The 24,127-nt window shown below is 39.5% G+C and overlaps 2 protein-coding genes across 5 annotated transcripts in view; one reads left to right on the forward strand and one right to left on the reverse strand.

The window, feature by feature from the left end:
• LOC119489667 (kelch-like protein 12) overlaps positions 1–22,739 on the forward strand; it is a 42,133-nt gene extending 19,394 nt beyond the window's left edge. The window contains exons 1-13 of one of the 4 annotated variants that reach the window (XM_037772404.1): positions 11,333–11,692; positions 11,793–11,906; positions 12,671–12,897; positions 13,716–13,869; positions 14,714–14,931; positions 16,366–16,515; positions 16,632–16,746; positions 16,832–16,938; positions 17,028–17,223; positions 17,323–17,481; positions 19,385–19,483; positions 19,570–19,756; positions 21,412–22,739. In XM_037772404.1, the coding sequence (XP_037628332.1) occupies positions 11,849–11,906; positions 12,671–12,897; positions 13,716–13,869; positions 14,714–14,931; positions 16,366–16,515; positions 16,632–16,746; positions 16,832–16,938; positions 17,028–17,223; positions 17,323–17,481; positions 19,385–19,483; positions 19,570–19,756; positions 21,412–21,538 (1,797 nt within the window). In that variant the 5' untranslated portion in view covers positions 11,333–11,692; positions 11,793–11,848 and the 3' untranslated portion in view covers positions 21,539–22,739. Of the gene's footprint in view, positions 1–11,332; positions 11,693–11,792; positions 11,907–12,670; positions 12,898–13,715; positions 13,870–14,713; positions 14,932–16,365; positions 16,516–16,631; positions 16,747–16,831; positions 16,939–17,027; positions 17,224–17,322; positions 17,482–19,384; positions 19,488–19,569; positions 19,757–21,411 lie in introns of those variants that run through there. The other 3 variants (XM_037772405.1, XM_037772403.1, XM_037772406.1) reach the window with 3 other exon arrangements.
• Positions 574–10,295, reverse strand: LOC119489671 (tyrosine-protein phosphatase non-receptor type 1-like). The gene is made up of 10 exons (XM_037772409.1): positions 10,177–10,295; positions 9,745–10,060; positions 7,825–7,915; positions 6,241–6,341; positions 4,635–4,733; positions 4,390–4,527; positions 4,088–4,297; positions 3,732–3,893; positions 3,437–3,597; positions 574–2,737 (listed from the first exon to the last, which is right to left on the reverse strand). The coding sequence occupies exons 2-10, from the start codon at positions 9,799–9,801 to the stop codon at positions 2,455–2,457; spliced, it is 1,302 nt and encodes a 433-aa protein (XP_037628337.1). The 5' UTR covers positions 9,802–10,060; positions 10,177–10,295; the 3' UTR covers positions 574–2,454.
• Positions 22,740–24,127: the final 1,388 nt, after the last annotated feature.

Raw genomic sequence — 24,127 nt, forward strand, 5'->3', positions numbered from 1 at the left:
ATAACTGCACACAAACTTTAAATTAAATTTAAAACCCTGCTGTTTTCATGTGCATTTGTACGAAGCCCCTTAAGGGTAACGGCAAGAATTTTTTTGAGGACTACTTTTGCGTTCCCTCGCCATACTTTAAAATAAGTAAATAAAATCATATTTCGTATTTTAATCTGACCTGTTGCAGCTACCGTTGAATAATGCATAGTAGGTAGGCAAGGCAAGTGTAATTATAATAGGGCCTTTGAAACCCAGAGACAATTCAAAATGCTTTACTTAAGATGGAGAAAAGGAAAAATAAAATATGATTCATGTTTTTGATTCATGAAGTTTCATTAAATGCAATGTGTTCATTATAATATCTCTGATTAGAGGCAACTTGTAAAGAAGCAAAAGTGGAAAAGCCACTTTAAGGGGACCAAGCAGATTGTTCTCTGTATAATTAAGGTTATAAAGGGAAAAAAGGTGTTTTTGTGACACATTCAGTTTAACAATGAGATAAAAACAGTTATGCGTGACCTTTTATTACCATAGTCATTGTTCTAGGAGATTTAGAATGAGGTTAAAAAAACAGAACAAATCAACAGTAGACTTTGTTTTTTTTTATTTAAAAAGGAAAACAACAAATGTAAATAAAAAAATACATGTTTTTGAGCTCAGCATAAGTATAGAAAAACAGGAGAACCTGGTGCGATGGCTGCACAGGTGCTGAGATTTAATTCCTTGCTAAAGCTGAACAAAAAAAAAAAATAACTCAGCACACTGAAACCTGATTTGAAAAAAATATATATATCTAATAAGGGTGTGTCCTTGTCGAGGACGTTTATACATTCTAAAGAAAAGTACAGCTGTCGGACTTGTGTACTGAACTTTGTCGAGTCACAAAGGTAAACTGAATGCTAGCAGCTTAACTAATCTCTTCTTAGGACAAACCTGTTGATTCACAAATGCAGCATGCTAAAAAAAAAAAAATCATACAAAACAATATTGCCAGCTCAGGGCCACGCCATGATACAACGGATCATCACTACAGTGTATTGTTTTTATTCCCTGTGCTGGTGTTTGATTTTTGGTTTGTTCAAAATCCCTGGTTCCCTGTTCAAACTCAAGAGTCTGATAAAGTAAAGGGTGACACATTATTCAGTATTTGTATTGCTGGATAAAAGAGTTGGGTGTTAGCTACTTTGTGTCTCAAAAAGCTGGCATTCTTGTGTGTTACTGAACACACAATACTATACTAACTAATATAACTACTAATATAACAGTTGCATTCTCTTGGCATGAAAAGCCTCCACACATTTGTACCCACTGTGACTGAAAAGATGTTCTCCAAAACAGTTAAAGCAAAAGCCAGGTGTTATAACCTTATTAAAACAATCTCAAGATTGTTCCAATGTCAATTTGAGAATGCCAGGGAAATGGAGAATGAGACATGGCACCCTGTCCCTGAACCATTTTGTTTTTTTCTGTTTCACTGTTGAGCCACCAGGGAGTGAAAACGCAGAGGGAATCAATTACCAGGAGGCAACTCAGTCTACATCTCACATTTGACGTACTGTAAATGTTATATTAATATTTCTCACTGAGTAGATTTAACTCAAGCATCAGTAGAAAGCTCCACTAACTACCACTCGCGCAAACGTACAAATACACAAAAACACACACATACTGTCTGTATGTACTCAACTAGCATGCCCCCTGCAGACCTACACAGGCCCCCAGTGAGGACAGATAATTCAATGCCCACCCCAGCATGCATCTCTTATCTAGTAGGGACATGGTTGCTTCCCTCTTACTTTCACATACTTCACCTTACTGCTGGGTTTAATATTAACCCACAACAAAAGAACGGACATGTTAAAAAGTGTCTCGCTTACTGGCATATTTTCAGACAGGCTGGTCAAAAATCTGGCTCTATGATTTTCTGGTCATTTGTGAAAGCAAAAGAAAGATGAGGTGGGGAAAAAAAATGTGAAATCCAAAACGGACACCTCAGGATGAAATGGAAGAACACATACAAGTGTCATTTGGTAAATAAGAGAGGAGACACGTGTAAAATGGGCTGACAGGCCATTCATCCTGGTTCACAAAACAGGGGAGCTAAAGCAAAACCCTTCTCCTCAACAGACACGTATTATACGTCTGTTGAGTCTGTGTTTAAGTCGGCACACGCATTTGGGATGTGACACCGGAAAAACAGAGGCCCTGAGCATCCATGATGACATATTGAAAGAACGTTTGGGTGGGTAATGAGGACTGGCAGCCTGCTATTCCCAACCGGCCAACCCGTTCGCACTGCATTTGTGAAATAAATGAGTGAACCTGAATCTGCTGAAGTCCAAATAATCCACTTGCTCGCAGAGTAAACCCAAAGTCAAAGCAGGCTGATTGGCCAGCCTAGTCCACTTTGCAACATCAGTGGAGAGACAAGAAGGAACAAAAAAGGAGGAGGAAGGACAGACATCAGTGGAAACAGGCTCGATAACAGACATAAGCACCGAGAGCCAGCGCCGTGCACAGGCACACATTGGCTAGTAGAGGGGACCAAGTCCCCGACACAGGAGAGCTTTCCTTCGGCTGCGCCGCTCCCTCAAGCGACTCCTGCTCCTCCGTCTCCTGCTGCTGGGATTTCGTTGGAGCTTTGGAGGTATGATCTTCGAATCCCACGTGGCCATCGAGAGGCTCAGCACCGTCAGGAGGAGGCGGGGGGGCAGCGGTGTTCCTCTTTCGCAGCTCTTGTGAGGACCTGAGTAGAACCAATTTACACATAACTAAATTACTACATTTAAAATGGTGCAATCTGACTTATTAAATCACTAGTTTGAAACTAAACTAGTAATTGATGGGTGCCCTCCAAAACCCGACCAGTTCAGTGGCGCTTTAACTGGTCAGGCTGTTCTCATACACCGTTTGTAGCTAAACCTACAAAAATAAATGCACCGTAATTCCTACATATCCCACAAAATCAATTTGTATGTAATCCACGCAATTGTGAACCAGGAAGTATAAAGAGCGACAAACGGTGTGTAGGGAGGAGGTCGGGGTGGATGGGTGGGTCAAAAAACACCAGACTTTCGTCCAGGAGATTGGTGTTCGTATCTCGTGTGAGTCACGTAAATTCTGTACTTAAGTAACGCCACTTCCACTATATTTTCCTGAACCTAACCAAGTAGTTTTGTTCCATAAACCTAACCAGGTTGTCTCCAGTGAAGACAGAATTTTATTTTGATAAGACTGTATGCATGTAACAAGTGGAAATTGACACGTGTTGCTGGACATTCGCAGGAAAACACACATTTCCCCACCCTTGCCTCTATGTATGCCGGCTCATGGGATTACAAATAGCAGGAGCAACCTATTCCTGTTCTTTTATTTGGTAAAAAGGTTTACAGTAATGATGAAAGACAAACTGAAACTAAATCTTCCAAAGAATTTGGATGATTACCCCAGACTGCGGATGTTCATCTGTGGGATGATCTCATCATTTTCGGGGAAAAAGGTTGGCTCAACCCTGCCGTTGTGTGGGTCTCTGGGAGGAGGAAGAGGAGGTGGAGGGGTGAACTCTGGAGGATCATCTTCCTCGTTTGAGAGCTCTTTCCAGGACTCCTTGAGAAAAAACAAAATCCCTTTAATTGCAAAAATACTTAAAGAAAAACACCATGTCTTATAGCGCATTATAGCCAACCTGAAAAGAAGATAAACCGAATGAAATTTGATCAGAATAGAGAGGAAGGTCTTGCCTGCAGTGATGTATCCCCCTTGATGTACTTGGCACCTTCAATGACAGCAAGGTAGGAGAATCTAAGTTGATCTGCTGTCTGAATCAAGCCCATGCGGTAGCGTCGCATCTCCATCAGCACGTCACGAATACGCACTGAAGACGGGTCCTTACGGATGGACATCTGCATAACAGAAGAGCAAAACGATTCAGTACATTAGAGTCTTGAGAAGGTTTAGCTTATAAATATAATTGCACTAGAATCAGAACATTTACACTCTTCATTACTGGTTGCTTCTAACAGTGATCAAGGAATTTAGAGTTATTCTATTTTTGCAGACAGACCGACAGATACGACGTCATGATTTCTGTACAAACCAGTAAGAGGCAGGTGTCCACGAGACAAAAGGTCCCAGAGCGTCCGATGCCGGCGCTGCAGTGCACCACCACCGGTCCCTGGTCCGAATTCAGACAACCTGACTCCCGCACCTTGATCAGGAAGTTAAGGAAGGAGGCCGGAGACTCTGGTACCCCAAAGTCAGGCCAGGTGGTGTAGTGAAAATGTAAAATCTCACGAGTCTCTTGAGTCTGTAAAGGGAGACCAGTGTAAAGAAGAATTCAAAGACCAAAGAAGTGACCAGGACTCACATGCATGGGGATTATTAAAACAAACAACTTACAGACAGATTTTCCAATTCCAGCTGACGGACTGTGTAGTAAGATTTGATGTCTTCCGAGACGAGGGTGAGCTTGAAATTGGTATCTTCAAAGATGGCATCTCTCTCCTCTCTGTGTGGCCAATATTGGGCACATTTAATCTGAAACCAAATAAAAGGTGCACATTATACATAACAAAAAGAGAAGAGCAGTGAAGTTATGGGGCAAACAATTGGGTTACACTGTGAGGAAAGAAGCCTCTGCTTACAGATCCTTTCTCTATGACTCGGTTCAGCATCACTACACCGTGGGTCCTCTGCTCCCACACCATCTCCCAGAAGTTCCCACATGTATTTGGAAGGGGTCCCTGAGAAAAAAGATTTTATTCTTAGTACAGTACAGAATAACTAAATAAAAACAGTGCATCTATTTAAAGATCTCAGCGAGGCGTTTGATATTGTCGAGCATACTATTCTTAAAAAAGACTGCTTTAGAAGAGATGGATGTATTGAATGTTCAGTCTACCGTTTTCAAATTCAGTCTCAACACACATCAACCTCTAAACATCAGCTGTATACTTATGAGCAGGGGGCAACTCCCACTGGGGATCTCCCTAGTCTTACTGCCAAAATCTAAATGAAAGGCGAGAATAGCTGGTAAAAATGTTGATACACTCATCTGAGTCACTCACAGCAACAAGCTTGATGAGCAGCAGCATTTCACCTCTCATAAACAATCGACGTTTCCTTGAGAGAAATACTGCAGCTAACATCTGAGGATTTAAATAACTCATTTAAAAAAGCAGACATTTAATCTATGTTAATTTTTTCCTCGTAAAGATGGAAAAACAACATTGTTAACAATTTATCAGCAGTATAGAAAATATTTAATCAATGGTTTTTAATAATGTTGTGCGCAGCTATAATGACCTTTTAAGCGCTCATTAATTAATTAATTAATATATATAATTATACTGTTTATTTACATACAGTATCTGTCAGAAATTCTAGCTTCTCCTATGAAGATGATATTAATATTTTACTTTATTACACATGTATTTTACTATACTGTCATTCATTATCTTTTTTCACACCAGCCTCCACTTCTGGCTGTCCCCAGGAGGATTTAATCACTGACAAATACATTAATAATTATCCTATGTTGTAAACCATTTGCTAAATGTTTGCACACCTCAGTTGCCAGTTTATTAGGTACACCTGCAACAAATCTAACCTTCATGAAGGTTATGATGTTCACTTTTTGTTGAAATTGTTTTAGAGATGGCAACTTTATGATCATTTAGGAGGATGAAGTATTACCTTTTTTTCAACTGCAAATTATGCAGTTTGTCAATATCTGTTTTATCTAATGAGATACAGTCTTCACTCGCTTCATCTCAGAGTTTTCATTCACTTATGTTGAGGTCAGAGGTCAAAGTGACCCCTTTGAAAATGGACATGCAAGTTTTTCCTCACCTAAATTTAGCGTAATTTTGGAGGTTTATTTCGCATTCTTTTCGCAAGCTACCAGGACATGGTACTAATGGATTCCTCAGGTTTTCTAGTTTCACATGATACCAGTATCTTCACTCTAGCTTTAAAACAGAGCCTGCTACAACCTCTGACAGACAGAATAGAGGCTAAGCGGGCCAGCGGGAAGTCACATTGTTAAGAGGTTAAAAGTTTATATAATAAAAGTTAGTCATCAGTTTCCCATGAATATGTCACAGGTATTACTCCCACTTCCTTGCTAATGACACAACGCTTGCATCATAGCTGTGATAAATATCATCCAATATCATATAAATAGCTGGTGTGAATTCTTTGTGAGGGAGGATCATCGCTGTCCAGAAGAGTGTCGTGAATCTTGCTTACCTGAGTGAGGATATAGTTCCTCTGCGCCTCTTCTACTGTTATTAGGCTGGCATTAATGTAGTCATTCGTACCCAGCTGCAGACATATTCTGCTGTGGTCAACTGAGGAGAAGAAGAAAAAACAGAAACATGAAAATATGTCACAACACTCAGGGGACTAGAGATCAGACCGACACAGCTGCTGAGAACATATGACGAGTCTGTCTTCGACCAAAACGCAGGTGTCAGCTTTTTAATTCCGGGTGACGTCGACTTCTCTTGATACATCACTGAAAGGCGATGTCAGTTCAAAAGTAAACAACATGAACAAGTTTCAGGTTACTGATTTTCATATTTTCTCAAGCCTGGTGACACATATACAGTAACTATTTGCATAGCTTATGCAGTGTGAAAAAGAGGAAACCACATAGTTCAGCTGTTGGATTGTGACGTTACAGAAAGAAAAACATTTTGTTGAATGATGATTCATTTCGAACACTGAACTACACCGAATAGTTATTTTTTACATGAAAAGACACATCTGCAGTTAAAAGCAGGGTGTCTGCGAGGATGGCTGAGCGAACATAAAAGATATATTAGTTAATTTCCGTTGTTAATCATGATAACATCTGTTCAAAATGTACCTTAAAAGGGAGATTTGTCAAGTATTTAATACTCTTATCAACATGCGAGTGGGCAAATATGCTGCATATATTTGAATATATACCAAATATGGATGCATGTGTTGCCTTTCTCAGACCATGTTTACAAAGTGCTTTAAAATGATCAAATGTATGATTAGAAAGGGAGAAAATAAGTTCAAAATCATTTAGTATTTTTTTAAATCAAACCTAAAATGTGAATAAAATCTACTGAGATATGTACTCATGGATGATCTGATGTTTTATAGATCAAGTCTAACTTGTTTATAGTGCTTTATACTTGTCTGATTGTATTGTTGGTTTAAGATTGTTTGGACAAACTGGTGCGATTCACGTTCATTTCTCCACAGTTTTCATTGCAACTTTACTTCGTACTAATGTATTTTATCATTTGTGAGTGTCTCGTTGTGTCGGGAATATGGATGCAAATTAGCTGTTGAGCTAACCCCGACCCATTTACATTGAAGTTGTTAAATGTTGTTGAAGATTACATAAAAGCCAGCCAATACAAATGGGTTTTAAGTAAATATTATGTTGCCGGCCTCATGTAGCTTTACCTACATGTACTATCACCAGTGATGACCTTAATAAATTCACAGGAACAAATGTGCTGCTCTTGAAAAGAGAGCAAAAGTTATGTATTGGAAGTCACATCCTTTATGACGTCCGTCCACAGTGACGCAACACTCTGCCTATTGTGTAATACTGACATTGTGTTATTTCAAATGACTGAGGTCAAACAGCAATGAGCTGGCATGTTTGTATAGCATAGCAACTGTGGAAGACCCAGTTAAGCATGATGCTGTTGTTAAAGAATAAGTCACCACTGGTTGATGTTTGGACGTAACTGGCAGATTACAGAGCTGTCATCAATCTAAAGGAATAGTTTAAACATTTCAAACTATTCTGTTTGGTGCATTCAGTCAGACAAAAGAGAAACTTACATGGGCTAACATCTCTGTAACGATTCCGATTCTTGTTTTCAGGTAATTTGGCAACCTTGCAAGGGAGTTCACATGACTGCTGGCGAATTTCCTGTGACAGAGTGAAAAAAATATCATTACATTAACATGACATTAGAGATCTAATGTAACATGAATGGTGCAGGCTGTCTCTACAGCTGTCAGATGTTTCAAAACTGAATACAAGCAAGTGTTAAGGATCTTGAGGGAGGTTGTTCCTTTATTCAATTCTGCAGAAATTCTATTTCGTTCTGAAAAAAAGTCAAGTTCACTAAAAGTGTCATGGTGGTGTGTGTGTGGGTGTGAATGTGGGTGTTTGTGTGTGTGCGCAATAGGGTATTGAACATGTTAGTGCACCCATGAATAAACTGGAAATATAAAATATCACCTGATTCACACTGAGCTGTAATTAATTGATATTTTGAGCAAGAAACTATGAACAAACAAATTCCATACATTTAGTCACTTTTACTTAACTTGAGTACCATTTGGCAGCCAATATTATACTTTTTACTCCACTATGTATTTGATTACATTAGTCACTTTGCAGAGTCAGATTATTAATACAAAATATGAACCAACAAATAAATGATTAGGAAATATTTTTAGGTTAAGCTACCCAGCAGTATGTAAAGATAAGATAACATAAGATAAGATATTCCTTCCCACAGTGGGGAAATGTGCAGTGTACAGCAGCAAAGGGGATAGTGCAAAAAACAAGATGAATCAGCTAACACAGTAAAAAAAAGAGCTAAACAAAGTGTCACAAAATATGAACCATTTAAATAGAAGGAAGTATAAAAAACAGACTACTACTTTTAAAGTATTTGAAACTAGCTCCACCTTTACCTGCTGCAACATTAGGGATGCTTACACATTAATTCATCAATAATTATAATCCAGTGATATATTATTCTGAAATGGGTCTTTCTGCTTAATGAGTACTTTTACTTTTTGGTACTGTAAGTATATTTTGATGCCAATACTTTTGAATGCACAAATTTGCCTCAGGGGGCTTTACAATCTGTACAGCATAAGACACCCTCTGTCCTTTTTGACCCTTGATTCAGATAAGGGAAAACTCCCTAAAAAAGAACTTTAATGTGGGAAAAAAAAAGGAAGAAAGGGAAGAGCAACTGAGGAGGGGTTCAGATGTTGTGTGCACAGAATAGACCAACAAGTAAAATGACAGTAAAGACTCAGTGCATAAAGGCAGGAGGTGTTTGTGCCTTTGGGGCACATGGTGGGTATGGTAAGTAGGAGAGAAAGAACCAAACCAATAAACAATAACTAAACTTGACTGGTACTAGTACTGTAAGTATATTTGCATTCAGATTAATAATACAAAATATGAACCAACAAATAAATGACTAGGAATTATTTTAGGTTAAGCTACCCAGCAGTATGTAAAGATATTGAAACTAGCTCCACCTTTACCTGCTGCAACATTAAAGTGATGCTTACACATTAACTCATCAATGATTATAATCCAGTGATATATTATTCTGAAATAGGCCTTTGTGCTTAATGAGTACTTTTGGTACTGTACGTATATTTTGATGCCAATACTTTTGATGCAGGACTTTTACAGTGTTTTTACACTATGGTATTGCTGCTTTTACTCAAGTAAAATGTCTGAGTACTTCTTTCCATCACTGACTAAATGTATGTGTATATAACACATGATAATATATCAGTTTAGTGATGGGAGGTGCTGCTTTGCTTGACACCCAGGCAGACACATCAATCCTCGGATTGATCCGAGCAGAGCAGGCGGAACACGGACTAAACTAAAACACGTATAAAACTACATTAATGGTAGCTCCTGCTGCTGCAGACTCATTGTGCATTAGCACAGTAGCAGCTTCACCAACAACAGCCCGTTTCCACCTTGGTTTTTACCTGATAAATGGCGCTCCAACTCCCGTTTTCATCGATTTCCCGAAACTCGGCTTCCATTGCTGACAGTCCAGCTGCCACTCCTTCTTCTATGTCTTTTTCTTCTTCTTCTTCTCCCAGATATGGACAACCGCAGCTCCCCGGTGGTTAAACAACTTGTACTCTATCACAGTGTCCCGCAATAGCTGCCGACTGGTCCGCCGATATGCTGTAATTCTCGGTAGAGCTCGTAGATTACCGTGTTACCTCTCTCGGCCTGCTGCTAGCGGAAACACGCCGCTGACTCCTCCTACACACTGTAGCCGCCGTCCTCCGGTAGCTACAACAAAACAGTTTTTAAAAGAGATTATAATTCGCTCCGGGTGTCCATCTACATTTAAACGTCTTTATCAGAGCAGAATATGTAACTTTTATTGTAATAAATAGTCACTTTACCATTCTAACAGCTGCTGTAGAGAGAGACTCAGAGAGGACGCGCGGAATAGTGATGTGTAGGTCACGAACGAGCCGGTTTCTTTGAGCCGGCTCTTTTAAGTGAAAGATGATAGCCGGCTCTTTTAAGTGAAAGATGATAGCCGGCTCTTTTAAGTGAACGATGATAGCCGGCTCCCGTCCGAGAGCGTTTTTTTTGTTCTTTCTTTTTTTAATTAATTCAAGGCAGAATGATAGGATGATCTTCTCCGCGCCACGGGCACTCCATGCACTGACTCAGACTGAATGTTATGTTAATGACGTCCGTGCGACCAATCAGGTGATGACAGTAGTGATGGCGAGCTGAAGCTTCATGAAGCTTTCCATCAAATTGGTTTGGAAAAGGGTTCATTTCTCGAGACTTCATGTGCACACGAAACCACTTGGTGGTCAAAGAGTGTAAAACAGGCAGATATGATCTTAACCATGTGATCTGTGATCTACTGTATTTTGCGCCAGTAAAAGCTGTTGGGAATGACTATAAATAATGAAAAAAATATATATTACCATGTAATCCATTTATATCTATATAATATGTAATATAATGTCTATTTTCTAGTAAGTATATTATGAGTATATAACATACATGTATAATCAACTGTAATTGTTTTATGGGTAATGCATCTTATGTGTGTAAACCAATCCTTTGGTCAATAATTGTATTGTAGTGTAGTGTAATATAATATAATAATGGCAGGAGGGGCAATATTAGTTTTCTGTGTCACTTCTGGAAAGTGGCATTGGTTCAACCAGTGAAGATCTGAAACAGTCAGCGGTATGGCCGGGCAGCGAGGCTTCGGACGTCATCAATGACGTCATTGGTCTAAAACGATACAAGCCTCGATACGCGCATCGCGGAAAACTTCCTGGATTACTCGACACACGCTCCGAAGCCTCGCCACAGCACGTAACATCACTAATCATAGGTAAAACAGCGCTAAATTTGGCTGAATTATAAAAGGCAGAAGTGGTAAAACGAAGAGCCGTTTGGGAGCCGAAAGAGCCGGCTCTTTTCTTGGTGAGCTGAGCCAAATGATCTGGCTCACTAAAAAGAGCCGGACTTCCCATCACTAGCGCGGAAGGCATCTTGTTTCTGAGGACGTGACGTGACGTGACGCGTCCGGGCTGCGGGAGCGCGCACGTACACCTCACGTAATGGTCTGTTTACGTCCAATCTGAGAGGAGTCTCACTGCTGCTGCTGTGACCTGCTGCAGTAGTAGTCATATAGCTGGTTAAAAACTCGCACGGGGGACGATATGAAATGATTTCTGTCATTTTAGACACATATGTCTTCGAGGAGGAGGGGGATTAGTGCGACCTATCAGAGGTCGTCATGGATTAGCTGTAGTTTCAGTGTGTTTTCCTCCAGACAGTGTGACTGACAGCAGGAACTGGGACAAGGGGACTTTGGTGCTACTGACGTTAGCTAGCAGATCAACTTAGATACACGTTTTCAATCAGCTTTTACCGCTGCGACAGGTACTGCACATTCTTGACAAGTTCTTCTGTGTGTTGTCGCTTCTTTGTGTTGTCTTCTTCTGGCTAGCTGGCTCACTTTCTGTGCCTGTTGTTTTCCTAGTTGTTGTTGTCTAGCGTTGGCGTTAGCCCTCAGCTGTCGTTGGCTGCTGCTTGCTAATGTGTAGCTATAGTTATTGCCTCCCAGTGGTGGAAAAAGTATTCAAATCTTTTAACGGTAAGTTGCATTTAGCCATACCCACAATGCAAAAATTACTCCATTAAAAAATGAAAGTCCTGCATTCAAAATAACACTCAATTATTAGCACAAATTATATATATTTATGTATCCAAATTGAAAGTCCTGCTACTGAAGAAAGGGATATTTTTATTAGATTATTGTGATTTGCATGACAAATTCAGATAAACGACATAAATTAGTATAAAGTAAAAAATATTATCCTCTAAAAATTAAGTGGAAATCTCACAAATTGGACATACTCAAGTTAAGCACCAATACCTCAAAACAGTACTGAAGTACAGTATTTTAATATAAACTGGGGAAAAAAAGTCTGGAAACTTGTGTTTGGTTGATTATTTCTCTGTTGTCACAATGCTAATTGGCATGTATAAGCCTGTTTATTTACCTTCACAATGATGTCCAACTTGTAAGGATCATGCATTTGTGGGATGAGCAGCACAGCTGATTATGTGGGTAGCGCCCAAGAAAAATTTGCCAAAATGCTCTGCCAAACACAAGTTTCTGAACTTTTTTTCCCCAGTTAACTTTACATCTTTGTTTCCCAGGCTTTCTAACACATCAGATGCATTATTTCTGTCACTATGCAACACAAGTTCACACACACTCATTTAATGCACACAAACACAATCACCAAAGGATAACACATATAGTAAGTGCTGCATGTACAAATTAGCGTGACTACTGTATAAAGAAGAGTATCCTGACAATTGTTCTCAACAAAGCTTGTCTCTCTATTTTAGATTCCTGGAGTAGTTTGAGATCCTTGAGAGATTCTCAAGGCAGCATGGCTCCCAAAGACATCATGACCAACTCCCATGCCAAATCCATCCTAAATGCCATGAACGCACTTCGCAAGAGCAACACACTCTGTGATATCACTCTGAGGGTGGAGAACACAGATTTCCCAGCTCACCGGATTGTCTTGGCGGCCTGCAGCGACTACTTTTGTGCCATGTTCACCAGTGAGGTAATGCTACAAATGTTTGGAACGCTCAGAAACACACTGAATTGTTACTATTATTTACCTCTATAAAAGCATGTTACATATGGTTTGATATGGTATCTATTTTCAAGAAAGAGGATGAAGATAGATAAATACGATCTGTTTATTCTTCACTCCTCGCTCCAGAGTCTTTAAGTCAAGTCAGTTATTTGTATTGCCCAATATCACAAATCACATATTTGCCTCAGGGGGCTTTACAACACCCTCTTTCCTTTTTGACCCTTGATACCGATCAAGGGAAAACTCCCTAAAAAAGAACTTTAATGTGGAAAAAAATGGAAGAAGAAGAGCAACTGAGGAGGGTTTCAGATGTTGTGTGCACAGAATAGACCAACAAGTAAAATTACAGTAGAGACTCAGTGCATAAAGGCAGGAGGTGTTTGTGCCTTTGGGGCACATGGTGGGTATGGTAAGTAGGAGAGAAAGAACAATTATTAACTTATAAAATGCAGAACCAAACCAATAAAGAATAACTAAACTTAACAATGCTGGTCTGTGTTTTGAACCACATAATACAAAACACAAACAAACCCGGAATAGAATGTGTCTGCAAGTTACAGATGATGGAATTATGGCTAAATGAGAGAATAAACAATCATGGTTAAATTATTTTGAAATGTTGAAAATGGGGACAAACGGTGTGTTCTCATCCACTTTGTCACAGACGTTTCTAAAAAGACAAGCCAGCCAATTTTTGATAATATCCCGTGCTTATAATGAATCCCTTGATGACATGTTTCTTGTCATTGCACCTGATGGTCTCTGTTTTTGTGGCTCTGCAGCTTGCAGAGAAGGGGAAGTCTTTTGTCGACATTCAGGGGCTCACTGCAGCAACTATGGAGATCTTGTTGGACTTTGTGTACACAGAGACGGTGCTAGTCACAGTGGAGAACGTACAAGAACTGCTTCCCGCAGCGTGCTTACTGCAGCTCAAAGGTACATTTTGGAGTGCATGATTTGAAACCTTGATTTGAAAAGTGCATGCTGAAGGTAACTGATATCGTATTGACACATGTGAGTATAGGCAGAGGGCATCTGCAGATCTTGAAACACATTTAATTCAGTTTCCTCAAATAAAAAGGTCTTAGAAGGTGTTAAAAAATTGATAATTTTAATTTACAACAATCTTAAATATTTTGTCTTGCCAGCTGCAGACAGTAATGTTAGTTATGAAATGTTTTTGTTTCTGATTGTGGGCTGTTGAGAGACATTCTACACCTGCAAACTAAAAGCGGGATTGTTGCGACAGATTGTGTTTGTAGGAGGTTGTTCAAGAGTTTCAGTCAGCAAACATTTTCACAGCAGCTAGGAAGCTTATTGTCAAATATACATTTTGGCAAAAACTTAAATGAATGAATCATTTATAACTGGTTGATCCATCCATTTTATGCCGCTTACCCGAGTCACATTAATTTAATTTATCATATCATCAGGAATTCTTGTTATATACTGCCGGGAAGTATAAAAAGGTGATATTATGATACATAATTCTCGGCCATATTGCCCTGACTGGTTTTCCATTATACTTTAATACTTCGGCTGGTTTGATCATAACATAGTTATGAAATTGCATTCTATGTGATATTTAAAAAGGTCTTTAAAGGTCTTAATTTTAGCTCAATGAACCCTCAGAAACTGTTGAGGCATGGCACCACTTTTGAAACGGCATCGGCATTTCCAAAATGAAGAGTTGTTGAACGACATGAGAGTCATGTCTGTCAAGATTTGGCTGAATTTGAATGTGTGTGTGTATTAACAAATGTATCCTTGTTTTCCTCAGGGGTGAAAAGAGCATGTTGTGATTTTTTGGAGAGTCAGCTCGATCCCACCAACTGCCTGGGTATCCGTGACTTCGCCGACACTCACAATTGCGTCGACCTGATGCAGGCCGCCGAGCTCTTTTCCCAGAAGCATTTCTCCGAGGTGGTTCAACATGAGGAGTTCATGCTGCTCAGCCAGACAGAAGTCGAAAAGCTCATAAAATGTGACGAAATCCAGGTAAGAAAGCTGGATGTTGTGAGGTTTTGTTCGTTATTGTCAGCTGTACTGTGGAGGCTGCTTGATCTGTTGTCACTGAATACTATGGACCAGTGGTTCTCAAACTTTTTTCACCAAGTACCACCTCAGAAAATATTTGTCTCTCCAAGTATCACCATTATGACAGATGTTAAAGCACACTAGGACCTAGTGTCTTTTATTCACTGTTGAAATTCAGAATGTGTCTCTATATAATATGTAGGAGCATCCTTACTGGGACACTGCTTCTAAAACCTGAATGAATAGCTCAAACACCTCAGCTCTGCATTTCTACCTGTCTGGTTGGCTGCTGTTGATTCCAGGCTGTAGACATCATATAATATATTATAGAGCGATACTACGAATAACACAGGAACGCACTTTAAGTATTAACACTATATACACACCACCTTAAACATATAATGTTTCAGTTGGAACACTATAGGTTCTATAGGCCTACTTGGAAGATGCATAGCCCAAGTATAATAATAGCAATTAAATCACAACTGATTATGACGACACAGTATAACATGCTTAAAGAAATAAAGAATACTAGGAATAAGTGGCAAGAGATTGCTGATACCGGCCGATACACACGCCAACATGTGAATAAAGGGAGTACTGGCACTTTTTTTTTTCCACTTCAAGCACTGACTATAGATAACTCAATATGTGAAATACCTGAAACCATAATGACATATCTGCTCCCCAGCATGTCTATGTACAGTATATACCTGCAGTAACTGTAATGGTTAGAATTGATGCCTGAAAAGCATCTTGACTAAAATAGTATAGTGTCAACTGACTTTCACAGCTTTCTTGTCATCTTTCAAACACCTGAATGCGAAAAGAGACGAGCATGTAGCAACCTGCTGTAATCTCAGTCAGTCTGTGGGGCCCCCCATTAATTCCACTCACTTTTGCGGATTGAGTTGACAAAGAAATTGCAGAGAAGAAAACCTGATTTAAGTTTGCCTTTGTGCTCAGGAAATTCCTGTTCCCAACCGCACACCTTGCTTTGAGAAAAAACAGTTATTATAGCACAATGATTTATAGATCATCACATCTCTCAAATGGTTCTTTCTGTCATTTGTGTTGTTTTTAGAATAAAACTAGACCATACATGTAAATCACAGTCACGCATAATTTGCCCTCAGTAAAACTTTGTGTCATCTTTCTCATGTGAGGAATTTACGGCTTGTTTCACCTCCAGCCGAATGCGTTTCTGCACATTGCGTCTTTGCAGTTACACAAATAATTTTACTTGCTGAACAATTAACGATAATACAGTATTTGCATCACTAATGAATGTTGTGCAACATGTTTAACTGCAGCTTATTAGTTTAATTAATATGTGGATTAACGGTCTTAAATGTGGCTGTAATTCTTCTGATTGTACATGCTGTCTGTATGCAGGTGGACTCAGAGGAGCCTGTATTTGAAGCCGTGTTAAACTGGGTCAAACACAACCGAAAAGAGCGAGAGCCCTACCTGCCAGACATGCTCGAGTTTGTTCGTATGCCGCTCCTGACCCCCCGCTACATTACAGATGTCATTGATGCCGAGGTGAGCCAGCCTACACGCGGCAGGTTGTCCTGTAATCACACGCCAAGCATGGATTATGTGTTGAAATACTTATCACAGTTACCACCATAATTAACGCACGTTTTGACATGTTTTAGCCTCTCATTCGGTGTAGCCTGCCATGTCGAGACCTTGTTGATGAAGCCAAGAAATTCCACTTAAGACCGGAGCTGAGGAGTGAGATGCAGGGCCCACGCACACAAGCAAGATTAGGTGGGAATCTAGCTATAAGTATGTCTCTTATATACCTATTTTGTAACCCACACTGATAGTTAAAGTGATGTGTTGGTCTTTTCAGGTGCCAAAGAAGTCCTGTTGGTTATAGGCGGGTTTGGCAGCCAACAATCACCAATAGACATAGTTGAGAAATATGATCCGAAAACACAAGAATGGAGCTCCCTTCCTGTAAGTGTTAAATAGTTAAAAGAGATTCTTGTACATTTTTTTTTTATCCCAGTGTATTTGGCTAATGCAGACAGGTGTGTCTTGAACAGAACATTGCACGGAAAAGGCGTTATGTCGCCACGGTGTCCCTCCACGATCGAGTCTATGTGATCGGAGGCTACGACGGTCGGTCGAGGCTCAGCTCCGTCGAGTGCCTGGACTACACAGCGGACGAGGACGGCGTTTGGTACACCGTCGCCACCATGAATGTACGTCGTGGCCTCGCTGGAGCCACGACACTCGGAGGTACTGTTGTTTCTTTTCTGTGAAATCCACATGTGAATGTTTTTTCCTCTCTCAGAAAGGTATGCAATATATTGTTCCGTCTTATTTGGCTCTCCACAGACATGATCTATGTTGCCGGCGGCTTCGATGGCAGCCGGCGTCACACCAGCATGGAGCGATACGATCCAAACATTGACCAGTGGAGCATGCTGGGAGATATGCAGACGGCTAGAGAAGGAGCTGGTCTGGTGGTGGCCAGTGGACTCATATACTGTCTAGGTAGGGATTGATAATCTCTGATAATCTTGACACATAAAATCATATTATGGCTGCAAGTTGATATTTTCATAATCAATTAATTACCGATCATTTTCTCAACTAATCTATCTATCATTCTGTCTATAAAATGCCCGATGTGGTGCATTCTCATTGCTTGTTTTATTCGACCATCAGTCCTGCTATACCCAAAGACATTCAAAGCAAATCAAAACATTTAAGAAGCTGAAACCAGCAAATGTTTGTCATGTTCCTTGAAAAATTACTGAAATTGGCAATTCATTTTCTTACCATCGACGAATTGATTACTGTATTAACCCAAATATACACCCAACACCTGTTATGGAAAAAGATACAACGCTCTCTCACATCAGTTTTGTTGTGGAAAGTTTCCCTGAGAAAATATTAATCCAAAGGGAAACGTGAAATAATACAATTACAGCGCCCATAAATCACACATTTGTGTAGCTTGCCTATCAGTCACATATTCTCACACTCTCTCCTATCTGAATCTTGGAAGCGGTGAAAGTGAATTCCTACAGAATTGAACATTTTTCAGACATGTCAGCGATAATTCTTGATAAATGATTCAGTCCACGGTTCATTTCTGAACTAAAGGCGTCGGGACACAGGTTAACAAAATATTTTGAGGCTTTGATGGTTGACTAAAAACACACTATAAACAGACTGGAAGACGCTCTCTAACCTAGAAACAACCTGGAACCTTATTTCCCATGTTTTTATGTCTAACTGACTTATGGGGACAACAGTTTGTGAAATTGGTCCAGTATTGAGGGAGAGCGCTGTAGACGGCAGCTGCTAAACGGGCTGTAATAAAGTGCTACTGGGTCAAGCTGGCACCGTCATTTACGTCCACTAAAAGTGCTTGTTTTTGCCTCTTGTTTTTCTGATTGTTATTATAAGTGTCTGACATTATGGAAAGAGTCTCGCTCAAGGAGAAGTCTCGTTGTGAAATCCGGCGATATGTCATGTTGCCGGAAGACAACAGAATAGTGGAATACATCCATGGTGGAAACGTTAGTGCCAGCCGGGTAGAGTTTGTTGTGTTGGAGTACAGAAAGCGTAGCTTCGTGATATCTAAAAGATTTTCAATGTAATGCTGAATATTTAGATGATTTCCACAATGTGGTTGAGGTCTTTGAGTTTGATGGCCGCCCCTTATTTATTTGAGCCAGAGTATACGGATATTCAGATTTCATAGCGAGACTTCTCCTTGAGCGGGACTTGGACACAATAATAAACAGACCGGATCAAGAGAAAGGTAAGAAAAATGTTTTATTCCTCTGTAGGGTCCTTTTCCATAATGTAGTCAGACACTTATAATAACAATCTGAGCCTGTCAGTGGCAAAAACAAACACTTTTAGTGGACCTAAAGTTACACTGACGCTGCTCACTTGCCCTCGCAGCTTGTTGGAAAATACCGACGTTATCCTTTAAGGCTCCAGACAACCCATAATGCAACACTCTCCGTAAGACCTGGTATTAACACCGATGCGCTCTAAATTCAAAAAGAATATCTGGTGTTGTGATTACATAATTGTCTCGTCCTAGAATATAATACAATCACACTGTTTCAAACGCAGTTTCCAGGAAAAGATATTGTCTTATATTCCAGCCAATATGGTAATTGATTAACCATTTCAGTTCTAGCTCATATTGAGAAAATGTAGTAAACAATAATTTTCTTGATTAATCATTTGTTTTATAAAATGTCAGAAAAAAGTGAGAAATGCCCAACACGATTTCCTAATGCTTATGATGAATCGATTATCAAAATATCAAATACTATAGTTATGCTACAGTATATATACTATAGTTGCAGATTATTTTTATCTCAATAGAATTATTGATTACACTTGTCATTTTTCCAATGTTTCCTCTTAGGTGGATACGATGGCCTAAATATCCTGAATTCAGTGGAGCGGTATGACCCACACACAGGCCACTGGACGAGTGTTACGCCTATGGCCACCAAGCGGTCAGGTAGGTAAGAAAACAGAATGCAGTCAAATGTTGCAGTTAACTGTGTGTGTTTTACTGTTTATCTGAGACTGTTCTGCTGTTTTCAGGCGCTGGTGTGGCTTTACTCAACGACCACATCTACGTAGTGGGAGGCTTTGATGGTGTTTCACACCTCGACTCTGTAGAGGTCTACAACATCAGAACAGACTATTGGACAACTGTAGCCAGTATGACGACGCCCCGATGTTACGTAGGAGCCACCGTCCTCAGAGGACGTCTCTACGCCATCGCCGGGTAAGAAAGAGTGTCCTAATGTCCTTCTTTCTGTGACGGTGGGTTTAAAGCATAGATTCAAATTTCGTAGCTCGACAACACCAAAAAGAAATCAGCAACAAAATCCACAGTTTTTGTTCCGTGCAAAAATGCATCCTGAATTTTAGCCAAAGCTATTATGAAGCTTCAGCCGTCGCAATTAGCCAAATCAATTGCAGGTTTTTTGCCGGTGTTTTGTTTCGGCAATTCAACTAACAGGACGTATCCCTCCACCGTGGCTGAGCAACACTGTCCGGGGAATTTTGTACTAAAAAAGTCTTACACTCACTCAGGAATACACTCACTTGGTACAGTATGGCTGAAATTAGCTTTGGCTGAACTTCAGGATGCAGAAACAAGGACTGTGGATTTTGTTGCCGAAGGCTCTGACCAAAGATTTGAACCAGGCTCAGCTCGCGACATCATCCAACAAGGCGCTGCATTGGCCAAACAAATACATGCAAGATGTACTTTGTAAAGTGAATGCCTTATTTCACTTTCCAGAGCAGTAAATCCTTCCTCAAAGTATAATTAACCTCTGTGCAGTGTTTTTGCGTCTGATAAGCCTTGAAACTTGTGGATCTATTACTCAAACTGGACTTCCTGGATCATATTTAACAGTCTTACCTGACTTTGTTTCCCCGGACAGCTCTGTAGGAGCAGATCTCCTAATGGTCAGTATTAACAGGAGGAACGATTACAGAAAGCAAAACCTGTATCAGTGTTCAAATGAGCACCTGACTGTTATTATAAGACAGACTTAAAAAAGTTGTGAACCTATAAGTAGTCTAAGAGTTACATTAGCTGCAAATATATTCTAACACTTTCATCTTTTTTATATTGTTATCAGACAAGTTATCAAATTGATCTAGTTAATTAATATGCCCGCCAGGAAATTATGTGTGCATGTGTGTCTGTCCACGGCTAATCTCGCATACTACTGGACCCATCAGCCTAATATTTTTTTGTGCTCATTTACGACTATATGCTCAAGGACCTCTTGTTGGACCTCTTGTTGCAGTGATTCATACTTTTTGAAAACATAGTTTGTTGACCATTTTATACTGTCGTTGACTGCTGACTCCTCACTACTCTTAACCGGCTGGTAGGGGCCGCAACAACTGCTTCAGTTTGGACTCTTGTTTTCACTACGGATTACGAATTGTTCCTCTCTTGAGTTGCATGCTTAGGAGCGCAGCGCTAGTTAGCTGTTAGCAGCCGGTGGGCAGCAGAGTCCTGCAGTGTGTTTGGCTAACAGAGAAACACACAGCAGGACTTACAGTTTCTGTTCAGAGGAAGCGTTAAACAGTCAGCATAAAGCATAACACTGTGAACTGCGGTTTAGCTGGACAGAGCCGTTGCAGACAGCTGCATAGATTAAAATGAGAGCGCATCTGTTGCGTAAGATGTGCGAGTGAAAAACACACACAGACGGGGGGGCAATTGTGGTTTGTATTCATTCAATTAATCATTACAGCAGTGGACGTTGCAGACACACCTGTTGGAGATCTGCACTCTACTGAGCACACTTATCGAGTTATTATTATGCCACATCATTCTCTACTGAGCAGTGGTGATTGTTGTGGTTCAAACTCTCAGTTCCTCTGTGTTTGTGTCACTTCTCTCTCTCTCTCTAGATATGATGGGAACTCTCTCCTCAGCAGTATTGAATGTTACGACCCGGTCATCGACTCCTGGGAAGTCGTCACTTCGATGGCGACGCAGCGGTGCGACGCCGGCGTCTGTGTTCTACGCGAAAAGTGATCTTTGCCAAGAAACAAGAAACCACAAGAGGAAAATCAGAAGGGAGGACAGGCAGCTAGACTTTGCTAAAAAATGCCACTAAAACAGAGCCACACAAAGGGAGATGTTTGTTCGCCAGTATGCAAATAGGTTCTCTCAGTCAGTCGGACTGCGCAACAGAGATTGGTGGCAGACTTCACCTCAAAAGAGGCCTCCGACGAGCCCATCACCACTTGCATGACTCTCTTCGGTGGTACTTGTTGCTGTCGTTACCTGTGAGATTATTTTTTCAGTTTGTCTTCAAAGTGCAATATATTTCTACTCATCATAAACAGAAAAAGATGGAGTCGACATAGACTCCGGTTGCTGCTATATGCCTTATGACTTTGGCCTACATCAAACAGTGAACATCCGTGTTGCCTCCCATTTGACTTTGATGATAGTTACAGTACATTGGCTTATTGTCGAGTGTACTCATTTGGCATTTGCGAAGTCATTAATGGGTCAGTAATTCAACCCTTTTTGTAATTCTTTCAGTAAACAGTGCTTTTAGATTCAAATCACTTTAATACAGAAGGTTTAATACGTATTGTCGCTCTCAGAATATATATTTAGAGATCAATATCGTTTTAGAAAATGACTGAATTGTACCAGTTGATTATTTTGTCCCTGAAGAATCACAAAGTAATAACTATGAGGTGCATGTGATTTATTTAATTTTTTTTCTCAGCTTATAGATCTGGACATGTACATGTAGGACTCAAAGTCCTAACATCACTGTTGCCTGGGAAGTGAATAAACACACTGAGAACTGACGCGTTTTATCCTCTCGGTCTGTAAGCACCTGATAAGTGATGCAGGGAGACAAAACGCTGTATATTCGCTTCACACGTCGTCAGCTGAGTCAGTGGCATCATCATCATTCACATCCGCAGAGCGAATGTGAGGAATCATCCAGCCACTCGAAGCAGTTTGATGTCTCATTCAACAAACGATACAAGGTAGACTCATACATTTTATCCTTGTACAACTTATTTACACGAGGAAACGGTAAAAACTGTCCACATGCCACCTGATTACTAATAATAGCTCTATGCCACCATGGGGTTGATATTTGTGATTTTGAATGAAATATCTCAACAAACCATTTAATTGAATTACTATTAAATTTGGTACAAACGTTCATGTTCCCCTCAGAATAAATTGGAATAAATTTTGTGATCATCTGACTTTTCATCCAGCGCCATCGTCAGGTCGAAATTGTAATTTGTCCAATACTTTTTAACTTTATTACTAAAAACCTGCAGAAAGAATATAGTATGAAGTAAATAGTTCCATCAGCCTCAGGTGTACTTTGTGTACACAAATGTAATTTTTACTTGTGTAAAACTACCAGTACATAGGGTCAAAATATATTACGTAAAAGTCTGTCATTCAAAATTCCACTTAGTGTACATGTTATCTGCAAAAAGTAATTAAAGTATTAAACAGTGGTGGAGTGTAACTAAGTACATTTACGCAAGAACTGTAAGTACAATTTTGTGGTACTTTACTTGAGTATTTTCATTTTATGCTACTTTATACTTCTGCTTCACTACAATTTAGAGGCAAATATTATACATTTATTTGACAGCATTACTTTGCAAATTAAGATTTTACGAACAAAACGTGATCAATATATAAATATGATGCTATGTCAGAGATTTAAATACCCAAACATATATAAAGCAGTTATTAATAGTCCATTAATATAATGATTAAAAAAAGACTTACAAGGCTCATTCTGACAAATGACTTTTCATACTTTTTTACTTTTACTTAAGTGAAATTTTGAATACAGGACTTTTACTTGTAATTGAGTATTTCTATATTGTGGCATCACTACTTTTACTTAAGTTAAGCTTTGTCTGATTTTCTGAACTGGGCAATCAGATACTGTTACATCACTGTTTCCTAAGGAAGGCACCAACCCGTGATAAATGATGAAACATCTTACCACAGCCTACAGGATAAGTTGTCTCTTTTAATAAAAGGAAACATTAAGATTGAACAGAAGGTAAGTTTGCAGGATCATCACATAATAAAAACATCTGAGAATTAACCACATTTCACCATCTTCTGTACTTTCATATACAATTTTAAAGATTACAGGATGTGCATATAAGCTCTTTGACTTGTTATTAACCTTATAACTTTAAACCTCTATGATATCAGTGATGGAAAGTAACTAATCACATCTACTTGAGTACCGTACTTAAGTGTAATTTGAGGTATGTGTACTTTACTTGAGTATGTCCACGTTATGCTACTTATAAGGCATTATAAACTTTACACTAGCCCCACTTGCTGCAACATTAAAATACATCAGTAATAACAATGCAGTGACACACAATTAAGTTTTTATTACACATTTTCAAATACTACCACAAAAAAGTAAAAAAAATAGAAGAAAACCTATTCAGTTCATTTTCACAAGTAGATTTTCAAACTTTTAATACAATGTTAGTTAACTTTAACACATCAAATTTAACAACTACTCCTATTTTGAATCACCTGTACACTAAATTATTGCAGGGTTTTGTCATTTCATGGAATATTGACATTCTTAAA

The sequence above is a fragment of the Sebastes umbrosus genome, chromosome 6, assembly GCF_015220745.1.
Source record: "Sebastes umbrosus isolate fSebUmb1 chromosome 6, fSebUmb1.pri, whole genome shotgun sequence".
Taxonomy (NCBI): Eukaryota; Metazoa; Chordata; class Actinopteri; order Perciformes; family Sebastidae; genus Sebastes; species Sebastes umbrosus.

What these genes read in the sequence shown, in the direction of transcription:
- LOC119489671 (XM_037772409.1), bottom strand. Translation starts at nt 9,801, where the DNA reads ATGGAAGCCGAGTTTCGGGAAATCGATGAAAACGGGAGTTGGAGCGCC. An exon ending in TTACAGAGATGTTAGCCCAT is followed by an intron (nt 6,342 to 7,824) that starts GTAAGTTTCTCT and finishes TCTTCTCCTCAG; the next exon opens with TTGACCACAGCAGAATATGT. An exon ending in TGGAATTGGAAAATCTGTCT is followed by an intron (nt 4,298 to 4,389) that starts GTAAGTTGTTTG and finishes CTCCCTTTACAG; the next exon opens with ACTCAAGAGACTCGTGAGAT.